We start from the raw sequence: 13777 nt of genomic DNA on the forward strand, positions 1-13777 counted from the left end.
CGCACGCCATGTTAGCCATACACGCCAATACTTGCAGAAAATCACTCTAGGAGAAACACATACTTGAATAAATAACACTGTAAGTCCATATTTTATTGCAAAAAATCATTTACTGTACTTTTGTATAATTTTTCGCCTGCCTGTAGTAGGTGTTAATTTTCGCATAGCCGAATGCGATATTTAGCGTGCAAAAGTTATAGTGAATCATGCGATCGTATTCTTTTCAGCGCGGAAATTAACGCAAAACGGTAAAACTAGTGCGAGAAATACCGCATGCGAAAATGGCGATTTTTCGCACGCGATAATACTATGGTGAATCGCGCGCAAATTATTTAGCGTTTTTTAACGCGAATCAGGCCCCATGTTCATTAAATATGACTCTATTTGTCTTTTCATATAAAATATACCTTATAATTCCATTGTGGCTACTCCTGGGTATTGTATGATTTAGATAAACTAATGATATTGTTTATTTACTTTCTATGAAAATAAGACATTATCTTGTATATATTGTTTACTTGTGACATAATCACTTAGAGAAATATTTTCTCACAATGTCTTCACTTGCAGGAAGCAAATCTTTGTATGTTTAATCAGATATTTACAGCCATATTTATGTATGGTAATATGGTAATATTCATGTTCTTTACTAGATCACTTATTATGTTATAAACTATCTGTTGGATAAGTATTCTTTATTCTTTGCCATGGAAATTACATTTATGTACAGTTCTGTAATGGGGTGGTTCACCTTAAAAAAAATAAGGGGATTTAGTCATTTTTCAAAATATCTACCTGCAAAGGTAGTTCTGCATAGACCCTTAGGTCTCTCCTTTCTGCCTAAGCCAGTGGGATTGGCAACACCCTGGCTGACTAAAGGTGGCCATACACGCACCGATATTATCGTACGAAACCTCGTTTCGTACGATAATCGGTGCGTGTATGGTATGTCAGCGAGCCGACTGATGTCGCAGTAAGCTGCTGAAATCGGTCGGCTCGTCGATCGGCCAGGTTAGAAAATTTTGATCGGGCGCCATAGAAGGCGCCTGACCAAAATTCTCCCTTCAGAGCTGAATCGGCAGAAGGAGGTAGAAATCCTATTGTTTCTACCTCCTTACCTGCCGATTCAGCCCTGAATGGTGTGTGGCGGATCTGACGATGTTTCGTGCGACCGATGGTCGTACGAAACATCGTCGGATCGCCACGTGTATGGCCAGCTTAAGTCTACATCATTCTGATGTCCCAAGCAGTCTGGGGGAAGTGTAGGCATTGATCTCTACTGCACATGCACCCTTCATTTGAATATCCATTATCTGATTGGCTGACACAATTCAGCTAATCAGATCAATGAAGGGGCGTGGAATGGAACATCCGGTGTATGTATGTATGTATAACTTTATTTATAAAGCGCCACAAGGGTATGCAGCGCTGTACAATCTTACAGAATACCAAATTACACACAGGGAAGACAAGTGATATAATAAATAAATACAGTAAATATATATATATATAAGTGCCATGTGGTATGAGACACAGTGGGAAGGAGGTCCCTGCCCCGTAGAGCTTACAATCTAAGTGGTTGGGTAACATACAGGCACAAATTGGAAGGATTGCATCAGGTATGGGCATTTGCCCTTAAGCGCAGGACTGGGCAAAATAATGTTTTAGTGCTCCAGAAGGTAACAGCTGAGCTTTTTCTTAAAGAGAGTTAGTGAGTGTTCCCTACGGAGGGATTCAGGGATAGAGTTCCAGCGGTAAGGAGCAGCGAGATAGAAAGGTTTAAGACGAGAGAGCGCAGTGGGTGTGGCTGGTGTAAAAAGACGGAGGCTCTGAGAGAAGCGGAAGAGACGACCAGGAACATGTAGGGAGACCAGTGAAGAAATGTAGTGAGGAGCAGAGGAGTGAAGGGCTTTGAATGTCAGCAGAAGGATTTTGTAAGCTATCCTTTGCTTAACAGGTAACCATGCAAGAGAGCTTAATTGAGGCTGAACAGGTTCCCTCTTAGGAGAGAGCAGGAGGATCCTGGCAGCAGAGTTTAAAATTGATTGCAGGGGAGAGAGGTGGGAGTCTGGGAGGCCGGTTAGTAGGAGATTGCAGTAATCTAAGCGGGAAAGGATAAGGGCATGGATGTTTTAGCTGTTACTTGTGAAAGAAAGGGGCGTATCTTGGCAATATTGCGGAGGAAAAAGCGGCAGGTTTTGGCAGTGTTATTAATATGGTTAGAGAAGGAGAGTGACTGGTCAAAGATAACCCCAAGGCAGCGTGCAGAATTTACAGGATTGATGGTCATGCCATCAATAGTAATGGTGAAAGGAGGAGGGGGGCCAGGTTTGGGCGGGAAGACCATGAGCTCTGTTTTAGCTAGGTTAAGTTTGAGCTGGGGTTTGTTCATCCAGGAGGAGATAGCCAGGAGGCAGTTACCAACCTGGGTTTGAACATCAAACCCAGATTGGTGTCTGCTCTTCCCTGCTTTCTTTCCTGCTTTGTGGCTGGCAAAGTAAAGATACTTTACGCAGCACTACCAGTGAACCACCCCTTTAAGTGCAAGTTCGTTAAAGCAATCAATGCAGGATACTGTTAAAACCCTAAAGCCACCACCACCTTTGAGGCTGGCATTAGCTCTACCTTTGCCCTGCATCAATAGGCATACACAGCAACAGTTTTAGGAATGGAAAGGCACTCAGCTCAACTATTGGGAAGTGCAAGATGTGGCTTTGGACACGAGTAGCTTTCATGACTGACCATTATGCGCAACCGCAACTGTACTCTGTAATGTGTTCATATAAAAATGTTGTAGATTTACTTGCACATACAGGTATGGGACCTATTTTCCAGAATGCTCAGGACCTCAGGTTTTGCAGATAATGAGTCTTTTTGTAATTTGGATCACCATACCTTAAGTCTACGAAAAATTAATATAAAATTTAATAAACACAATAGGATTGTTTTGCCTCCAATAAGGATTAATTATATCTTAGTTGGGATCAATTACAAGGTACTGTTTAATTATTACGGAGAAAAAGGAAATCAGTTTTAAAAACTTTAATTATTTAATTGAAATGGTAGATGCACTTCCCGGATAATGAATCCTTGACCTGTACTTATATGTTTATTTGTATCTGTGAGAAATTCTCTATGCTGCATCTTTCCATAACATCCAAAAAAGACAAAGGTTTGGCCAAGCATCTATTTGTTTGGGCCTGTATGCTCTACAAAATAAGTATTTGTTGTGTGATTCGTAGTTCATTACCTGTTACATTATTTCCTCTAGATCCTAATTGTAGGTCCTAATTGTAGTTGACTGGAGAAATGATAGTAAAGAGGCAATGTGCATCTTCCCTGGATGGAAGAAAAAGAACATGTCGAAGTGCTAATTTCTTGGTGCTCAATAGAAAAACAAACACATTTGATTAAAATAAGCCTCTCATTCCGATATGAATCTGAATCAATACAAATGACTCAGCTGCAAGGCTTGGAGATGACAAGGTAATAACTGCAGTAGCCGTATTCTTAATACCAACGCATTCAGATTCACAGTGAAATAATTAGTGTAATAAAGGAGTATGCCGGCCAGGATCTAATCAATATATTTCTGAGGTTGACATATGCATAGCTTGGCAAACTGCAAAGCAGGCAGTTCTTTTGTATAAGTTTTACATTTTTTCACAAATAGAAAAAAAAAGTAAACAAAATGCAATAATATAATGTTGAATAAACCCAGGGAGCTAGCCTGTAATATTATGTTGGTTAAGCAATATGTAAGCTTTCAATCTATATATTGCTGCTTATTTCTGTAATAGCTTTTTTTTCTTCTTAAGAACATGAGCTGCTAATTCTACTATTGAGTATTATTAAGTAAAACATCTTCACTCTGATCACCTTCACATGCCAAGTTCTCTTTTGCTCGTTGGGCTTTCTGGCAGTCTCTTAAATTATTAAACAATGCAAACAATTACATATAGAATGCACGGGGAAGAAAACAATTGTTAATGTAGGACTAAAACCTTGAAACACTGCTTTGAGATATATAGTTGGCTCACTATGGAGGCTTGACTTATTAATCACCCTTTGTGGTTGTAGGCCAATTTACTTGTCAGAAATAATGCCTCTATGGTTGTGGCTTTTAACTAATGTGTGTAGATTATGGCAAGCTGCCTTACAGTATATTGCTGAGGTAGACATCAGACTCGCATTGCTCCATTTTCTTTATAAATCATTTTTATGTGGCACCGTTCCATATTAACTGAAAAGTACACTTAATATAAACGTGGCTAAATGTCCTAAAGAAATTATGTTCGCATATTTCACATGGGGCGGTTTGTTTGGACCTTGCTTCTAACAATGTAATAATATTCCACACATATTTTGGAATTTGGACCTTTCAAGAAGTCTTATCCTCTGTATGATGTAGCAAATAGGTTACCATATGTTTTGGATGTAGTAGTGTATTTACACTTGCAATTTTACATTTATTTTACACAATAAAAACTAGGTATGGGATTTATTAAATCGCCTATGTTTATTCTGGGATCTTTGATTAGGACTTGGGGGAGGTCTATAGTGTCTAAAAATATTTATTTTATAGAAACAAGTACTAATATAATCCCTTCCTAGATATATTATGTGTTATAAAAGGGAAAATCAAGTCTCAGTTTGGGCAGTGAAGGCATATGACACAGGATGTTAAAATATATTGCAGCAGAAGTTCATAATTAATGAGAAAATATTGCTTTATGCAACCCTCTACCTATTATATGCTAGATATGTCCCCCATATCACACTTCAATCCTTTATTGCATCATGGCTGCCTGGAGGTACTGGGAGATAAAGTTCATCAGCAGTTAGGGTGTCTTAGATTGCACATCATCTTTACATTTTATCATCCTTACTCTGGTTGAGGGGGCAAGCCTTCCAGCATTATCTCAGCACTTTTCCTCTGTGACTTTGAGTAAATTTACCCTTTAATTTGTCCTTTTGAAAATAAAGATGCCACCATCCTTCCCTTATCATTTACTTTTATAGAGCCAACAAAATATGCAGCTTACTTATATAACAAACAAGAAAGGAAATTCAATGTACAGCTCATGCGTACAGAATGGTACCATAGTTACTTGGTCACAACTCTTCTGCACTCCCTGTCAATGTGCTTTGGGTCCAAAATTCAATATAACATGAAGAATTGTTGACATAATGGTGTATTAGCTTGCAAACACCTTCCTTTTTTTGTTTTTTTTTGTTAAGGCAACCTGTTTTGGGATACCTCCCCTTTTAAGGTTCACTTGTGGTATGCTGAATGTTGTGATCTTTAAAATAAAGGTGCTTGCAGGCTAATACCAAGTTATATCAACATTTCATTGAATTTAAAAGGAAGGTTAGAGTACCCTGCTTACAAGAATTACATTCTTTGAATGGCAATTGACACATTTAACATAATTATTCTTCATGGTATGTTGATTTCAGATAATGTAGGATGCATTAAATGTTTTGAGGGAAAGGGAAACCTAGAGATTCATGTGAGAGTAGCTTAATTAAGTTGAGAATGGGATGAAGTTATGAGAATGAAAGACGATAAAAGCAGTGTAATGACCATGAAGGAGCTTATATGATAAAAACACAGCTGAGATGTAGACATGTTTTTTTAAGGGCCTTGAATATTTAGAGTTTACATTTTATTTATCTATAAAATGGGAAATGGGATTTCCACAGGGGAGACAGAGCTATAGAGTGGTGAGATAAGATGGCAAGTCTAGTGATAAAATTAAGAACATATTGGAGATGGAACATAAAATCTGACAAATTAGTTTCATTTTTTGAATGTAGATACTTTTGTTATCTAGAAGAGATAAGTCTACATTAATTGAACTTTTAAGTAATGTTAAAAATGTTTTACCACTCATCCAAGCAGCTTCTTATGGAATAAAAAGGCTGCCCCCTGAGATATATCATGACCTGGATGTAATTGTGTGAAGTGTTCTATGGCAATCCCTTACGCTGGACCTAGAAAATGTTTGTGGAAATGCAACAGAATGGTGTTAAATAAAAGTTCACATTAATTGGATGATGTATATTACCAAATAAAAGTCCCTTTTGCTGATTAAAGGAATTGGTAAATAAAAAATTGTGTGGCAGCTAATCTGCTCTATGGTCATTGCTCCTTGTCTAATGCCATTACTGCTCCATAGGGGTACATTCTAGTCTAAATAGCCAACTCTGCTCAGTTACTCTGTTGGTCCTTTTTTGTGTCTAATCAGTAACGACAGATATCTACTGTTTTTTTCTTGTTGTTCCATTAGGATGACACTTTCAGGTTTCACCTTATAGAATAATAGGGAATGTGATAAATTCAGGCTTCATCCAAATATTGATTAGCTGTCTGAAAACATTTCAGTACCAAATAAATATAGACTACTTTAAGGGCAAAACATCTTCAGATAGGTGTTCATTCATCTAAATATATGAGATATTTAACTTCTTCATAATTACTTATATACATTGTTTAATCTAATAACTTGTAATAAATATGCATTATATTATATGTGTAGTAAATATTAATCCAGAGGGGGCACTGATAAAAAGTACTTCGGCCAGAGTTCTTGATGGGTAGATTGGGACTGAGCCAGAGATTACTTTGTATTTTTGTCGTGACTTACAGGTTAGTATTTAATACTAGATGTATCGAAGATATAAAATATAGGACCTAAGATGTCATTGATCACATTGTGACAAATTGTTGGATTCATCTTTACTAAGGTTAGTGCAGCCCTTCATAAAATCATGACTAGTGGACTAATGACTTAGATGAGTGTAACCCTAATTTGACTGATATTAAGGCAATGTCCAGCTAGATGGGCCTTCGCAAAGGGGAAGAATGCACTTGAGAGATGTTGTGTAACTACTCTCCACTGCCAAAGCTATTAATCATGAAATTAGAATGCCAGAGGTTCTTTGTAGATAACTAGAAATCAGTACAGACTTCATTGTTATTTTACATGCAAATAAATAAAAAGCTAATGGGGGTATTATGCAAAGACAACATAAACACAGTGATTTCATGCATTTCATGAATTGTTTTCAATTTGATTATGAATCAGTTTGTTATTTTTAATCCTGGCATTTATCATGCTTTTTTAGCTGGATGAAACCAAAGATAAATCCCAGCAAATTATTACACAACAAAAGCAATATATAGCGCATTTAGAAGATGAGTTGAGGATCTCCAGGAAAAATCAAGAAATATCCGAGAAAGAGGTAAACTGTCTTTTTATATACTTTATTAGTTTCAACGTTAATATGAAACAAACCAACCTGTAAAAATTTGTGTGTTGAAAAGCTGAGGTTGTTTATTTGAATTGTTTTTTAAAAAACCTTTTTAATAAAATGGAGGAATGCAGTATGTTGCATTGGTATTTGCCTTGTTATCTGAAACGACTGATATGGGGAGGCTGATTTATGATTTTTTGAGCAACTTTTTTTTCATTATATGTTCCTATTTGCACAGTCACAAGCAAATTTAAGAAATATCTTGAACGGGTTCATTGAAATCATTTTTAGTTTGATCAATTCTAAAAATTTGAATCTAATAAACACCAACAGTCTCCCTGCAATGCTCAGGGCCCCTTTTTCTTGTTCCTGCCATGCTTACATGTGGCGATTTCAAACTTTTCATCAGTTTGCGCAGGCAACAAAGCAAAACAAATTTCTTCCCATTAACTTGTATGGCACTTGGAAATGTGGCAGTCATTGTTTGTGAGTGACAGCAGTCTGACTTGAAATTGACATGCACGACTCATCACATGTTTATCATTGCTTAGATAGCAACCTATATTATTTATATTTTACACAATTATTACAAATGTAGCTGTTTCATATATAAATGCCAATACAATCATTTTAATTTTTTGGGGGGGGGGCACTGGTCGTTTTAAAGAGAGACCTAGCCAGAATGATTTCAAAACATGTGATGTTAATATAGAAGAGAAGTTTCCTATTCCCTGCTTTTTGTATTCTAGCTCTTTTGTCAGAAGTTTTTCCATGCAAGGTCAAATGAAAGCATTGGCAGACATAGATTCTAACTTTGTGTTCTGTGCTTCAATGTTTTACAAACAGCAATGCCATCAATCACCTTGACATAGTTGTCCAGTTTCAGAGGGGTGATTAAATTGTCCCAGCATTATATAAATAGGGAAGTAGCACCTTTTGGATTCCTTTATAATACAGTTCCTCCTTCCCAGTCCCAGTTTAGATGCTATATATTAAATTAATAAAACTAATCGCACTGTTTATGCTTTATATTATTTTCTGTTTCTTCTCCTGACAGAATGTGCCAACATCACTGGCTTCAGTTTAAAGGACTAGTAGTGCCAAAAAACAAAACCGTTTTATATGCTTATAAATGTATTTAATATAAATGTAATAAATGTCTAATATGACTGTTATGTTGCCATGGGGCTGCTATTCGAGGTCTAATATGACTGTAGGGCCCATATTTGCATAGCAGATAAACAATTTGGAATATAATAATGCAAGTACTTAACTGGTAATAAATAGAGGTCACATATTATTCATGGCTTTCTACTCTACAGCATGATAAAGATCTTTCTCATTTACAGTAGAACTGTTGCTGCCAAGAAATGTTTTATTTTCAGCTTCTATTATGTATAAATGTATATCGTGCATTTTGACCCTTTAATATATTACCAACCAGCAGAAGAAAGCCATTGGCATAGGAACAGTTAATTGCAATGCTAGTGCTTATGATCCTGGTTGCAATTCCAGAATATTTTTTTTCCATTAATCGTGTCCTATAGAAATGGTTTATAAACTGAAGGACAAATAAAGACGACAGAGGTGGAGACTTCCCATGTTTGGATTCTCTATGAATGAGAACAATTCACAAACTCTACTGGAGTAAATGGGCCATCTCCCATGCCAGACTCCTGGCTCAGCTGCACTTAGATGGGCAAGTGAGAGCGGGCTAAGCCTCATTCTAACTTCTACCTCCCAGGAGGGTTGTACTCTAGTAGGCAAAATATCCTACTGAGCAGGGAATTCCAGCCCCCCACATTCAGGCAAGAATTTACTATGCAGCTGTGACCCCAATGGATGGAATCCAAAAGAGATTTGCTGTTCTGTGTTTGTTTGTTTTGTCTTTGTAGTCTAAATTCACTGGCTACTACCCGTATCTATGCTGGCTATTCTTGAATGAAATCTATGCACTTTATTAACAAGATGCCTCACTACCTGCCATATGTATAATACTTGACCTGAACAGCTGCTGCACCACTTTCCACATTAGGCCTGACCATTGGCTGGGTAGCACCATATGCTCCTGAGTGTTGTTAAGCTCTGGCTATACATCTGTCATGAGCAGGCCACTAGCATACGGCTACTCTGGTGTCAGCAGCTTTATTTGGTTTGTTCTCACATAATTTGCTTCTCCTCGATCTGAAAAAAAAAAGTTATTTTTGGAGCAGGTTTGGCATCATCCATGACTAATTCCCGTAGCTACTTCAACAACCAATTTAAAGATAAGTTCAGGGCAACAAGGTCCAGGTATGGAACCCATTATCCAGAATGCTCTGGACCTGGGGTTTTCTGGATAAGGGGTCTTTCCATAATTCGGATCTCCTTACTTAAGTCTACAAAACAAATTATTTTAACAGTAATTAAACCCAATAGGCTTGTTTTGCCTCCAATAAGGATTAATTATATCTTAGCTGGGATCAAGTAGAAGGTACTGTTTTATTATTACAGAGGAAAAGGAAATCATTTTTAAAAATGTGAATTATTTGATTAAAATAGGGTCTATGGGAGATGGCCTTTCCGTAATATGGAACTTTCAGGATAATGGGTTTCCAGATAAGGGGTCCGATACCTGTACAGCTAAATACACTGAAAAAAAAAAAGAGCCCTCAGCACAGTGGCTCAGTGGGTAGCATTTCTGCCTTGCACTGCTGGGTTCTGAGTTTGATTCTGTGATTCTCCCTGTTTCGCCATGTGTTTCCTCTGGGTCCCACACTCCAAAAAGTATACAAGCAGGTTAACTGGCTGCTCTTACAATTGACCCTGCTGTGTATGAATATGATAGGGACTTTAGACTGTAAGCTTCACTGGAGTTGGCACCAAAAGCACTATATAACTAAAATAGACAGTACAGTTATGGGATCTGTTATCTAGAAACCCGTTATCCAGATTGTTCCCAATAACGAAAAAGCCATCTTCCATAGACTCAGTTTTAAATTGTGCCTGGGTGCAGACATGAAAATTAATAAATTAATTAAATTTTCCACCAGTTCAATATTGTGTCATTGTTCCTTTACCCATAATGCACAGTACCTGTGTAGAGGTACTTTGACACACCACTGGGTCAGTTGCCATGACACCAGAATTTTGGCATAATATAGATTCATTTAGATTTTGATCCTTTGCTCTCCAGACAGTAGGGTACTGAAGACATAAAGGGAAAGTTCACCTTCATATTCATTTTAGTATGTGATAGACGAACCTATTTCAAACTTTTAATTTCTTCTTATTTTGTATGGACAAAATGACCAGCAGGAATGGGACATCACATACTGGCAGCCAGCAACCTTACACTAACCACTGCCAAAATGACCAAAGCTCCTAACGTAATGGCAACAAAGTTTATTGACAAGAAACAAACAAAACAACGAACAATGCAATATGAAATAAAAGCAGCAGTGCAAAGGATAATTCCAAATTCACCTCCTTATACCATCTTCTTTTTTCCCCTATACTGTGTGTTTGGCTCTTTAATGCATATAACATAAACCTTCCTGTATTCCAAATTATGTTTATTTTAAACCTGTTTGGCAGATTATGATGCATCTGCTCTTTTTTGCAGCATTCTGACATCAGTATGTTATGTTCTTTATAGTTAGTCGACAACAGTACATTTAGAATGCTTCCTTTATTAGAAGGCAAAAATAAGGGAGCCTGGATTTAAGAGCTTATTAACCTTATTGAGTATCTGCTAAGCCATAACCAATTACCACTCCTGAGAATATTGTTCATGCAAGCCAGATATTGCATAGACTATTAAATCTGCTCATTTCACTTACTGGCCACTTTATTGAGGGAAAAAGAAAACCACCCCAAAGTGCTATGAGCATTCGAGACAAAGATCAAAAGGTCACTCTTTTACAACGTCTCCTACCGGCATTTGAAGCGCATTTCTCAAACAGCGCTCATTTATAAAATACTTGCTGGGCCTATATAGATTCCTCCAACACACTAAAAGTATATTTAAGTACCCAGGCTCTTTGCTTTAATCTTCAGATAAATAGGATATTTCTGTGGTTAATGATATATCAGTGATGGATAACCATTGGTGCTCCAGATTTTGCCTTTGCCTATTGTAGATCTTCTTTTGGATTTCAGTGTATGCAATTATATCTGAAATACCTGAAGAAACACTGCAGCATGAAATATGTGTATAAACAGGTATCCAAAGGTATCTGTTTCTGGCTAAAATTATATAGTCTTGGTTATAACAATACAGTGCACTAATGTGCATGAGCAAATACATGAATTATAAATAAAATATACAGTAATTTGATTCTGGGGAGTGTCTTCTGTCACAGTTGGTTAAATAAACCCAATTGGATTGTTTTGCTTCCAATAAGGATTCATTATATCTTAGTTGGGATCAAGTATAAGGTTTTGTTTTATTATTACAGAGAAAAAGGAAATCATTTTTAAAAATTAGAATTATATGAGTAAAATGAGCCTATGGGAGATTGCCTTCCCATAAACTGCAGCTTAATGGATAATGGGTTGCCAGATAACTGATCCCATACCTGTCTAAGCCTAATGTCAAAAGATGAGTCCCGAGATCCTCCACCATTTGTGCATATTAATGAGCGTTTGGGGTGTTTGAGTTTTCCATGCTTGTTAATGTATTGTTGTGCATAGATAGTAAATATCAGAGCTAGGCCAGCGCATGACAGTGCCCAAGGCAAGCCCCATCATTACACTAACCCCCCCACCATTGCCCGGCCTGCCACACAGGAGCGTGCTGTTCAGAACACACAAATCAGCAGAAAGAAGGAGTTGTACTGGTACAACCTGTATTCTCAGCACATCTGGTATTAGAAAGAATCCCTTGGGGCCCAAGTAGAAATGATGAGCAAAAATAAATGAAAATCAGTGGCTGGAGGGGTAGACAAGAAGAGGCAATGCTGACTGCACCCCCTATGTTCAACACCCTAGGCGGCTGCCTCTTCTGCCTACCCCTTGTTCTGGCTCTGATGATTATTTGATGAATATTTGAATGAATATTTAATTTCCAATATAACAAGTTGGTGGTTGAAACAATAATTCCTATTGTTTGGGCAGTTTGGCTGATGTTGACCATAATATTGGACTGTCTCTCTGTTCAGGAAAGCCTCACCAGCCAACCCAGCATCAGTAATACTCTTCTGAGGACATTTTTTTAATTATGGATATACAGGATGTAGGTTAAAAGTCTGACAATATATTGATTGGGCTAATGTTTGCCTTCGCAACGGTTTCATCTTTTTGGAATGTTGTCTGGGTCTAACTAAGAGGAACTGGGTCTAACTAAGAGGAAAACCCTGTGTGATCTATGTTGTACCCTATACTTTACATCATCCCAATAAGGTTGAATCACATCTGGTTATTAGGGAGCGATGGGGAGGCATTTTACTTCTGATTTTTTAAGGAAAATAATTATTGCCATAATTATAATTATTATTAGTATACATTTTCAGTTTTGGAATATGGAACAATGAAAGTGTTTGTATCACAGTGGGCACCTGAAAATGCGCTCATATTCCTCTGCCTTTGTACTTCTAAGAAATGCAGCCACTGGATCAAGTGAATCTCATGGTGGCCGCCAAGTCTGCAACAGACATTGTCACTTTAATGTCTCCATTAGGTTTTCTCTAAATGTAAACATGTTCCTATGTATGTAAAAAGGTGGATGACAGTACTGCTGCATATCCTATCAGCAGCAAGGACCCTTATAGCCTCCACCTGGAAATCCAATAACACTCTCACAGTTGACACTATAATCAGTCACATTAACAACCAAGCGTGGAATGAACAGATGTTCAACCAATACAATGCAAAATTCATCATGTTTCAAAAGGACTGGAACTCTTGGCTAGTATTTGTTCATAATATGGATCTCAACAATAATATACTTATAATCTAGTTTTTTTTATAACCTGGACACATTAATGCTTACACAAGTTTTAACTGCTTGTGTGTTTGGCCTTAGACATGAGCATTAGCAAGTAGTGATGAGCGAATGTTCTCACCGGGCAATTTTGCAAATATCACAGCTGGAAAACTCGCAGTTGGTTCAAAAAAGTTGCGGTTGTGTAAAAAAAAAAAAAGTTGCATGTGCGGCAAAAAAGTTCAGGTGCAACAAATGAGGTGCAGTGACATCAAAATGGCCACAGATACACTCATGACTATTACCAAGCTTTTAGAATCGTAAAAGGTATAGCTTTCACTCAAAGATTCAAAGATTCGGCTTTTTTGGAGCCCATTTTTTAATGCTTAAACTGTTCAATCCAGTGTCCATCTGTCCCCATCAGTGAGTTGTGATCTCTGTTTCTGATAAAGTTTACTCGACCTCTAAAGCAATTCTACAGTTTTTCTGTACAATGCACCTGCTATTTTCACCCAGCCATTTGTCATCTTTGTCATCTAATGCTGTTTTGAAAATTCACATACCAAACTGCTGATTGTCAGCTCTTTCTTATAACTGACCAGTGCTACTTGCTTT

General features: G+C 37.4%; 1 protein-coding gene across 2 annotated transcripts in view; it reads left to right on the forward strand.

Moving 5' to 3' along the window:
- Positions 1-13777, forward strand: part of LOC100495973 (polyamine-modulated factor 1-binding protein 1) — a 263073-nt gene that overhangs the window by 57778 nt on the left and 191518 nt on the right. For both annotated transcript variants that reach the window (XM_018095150.2, XM_018095149.2), the window contains exon 3: positions 7132-7248. In XM_018095150.2, the coding sequence (XP_017950639.2) occupies positions 7132-7248 (117 nt within the window). The remainder of the gene's footprint in view (positions 1-7131; positions 7249-13777) is intronic.

This window comes from Xenopus tropicalis, chromosome 6, assembly GCF_000004195.4.
Source record: "Xenopus tropicalis strain Nigerian chromosome 6, UCB_Xtro_10.0, whole genome shotgun sequence".
Lineage (NCBI taxonomy): Eukaryota > Metazoa > Chordata > Amphibia > Anura > Pipidae > Xenopus > Xenopus tropicalis.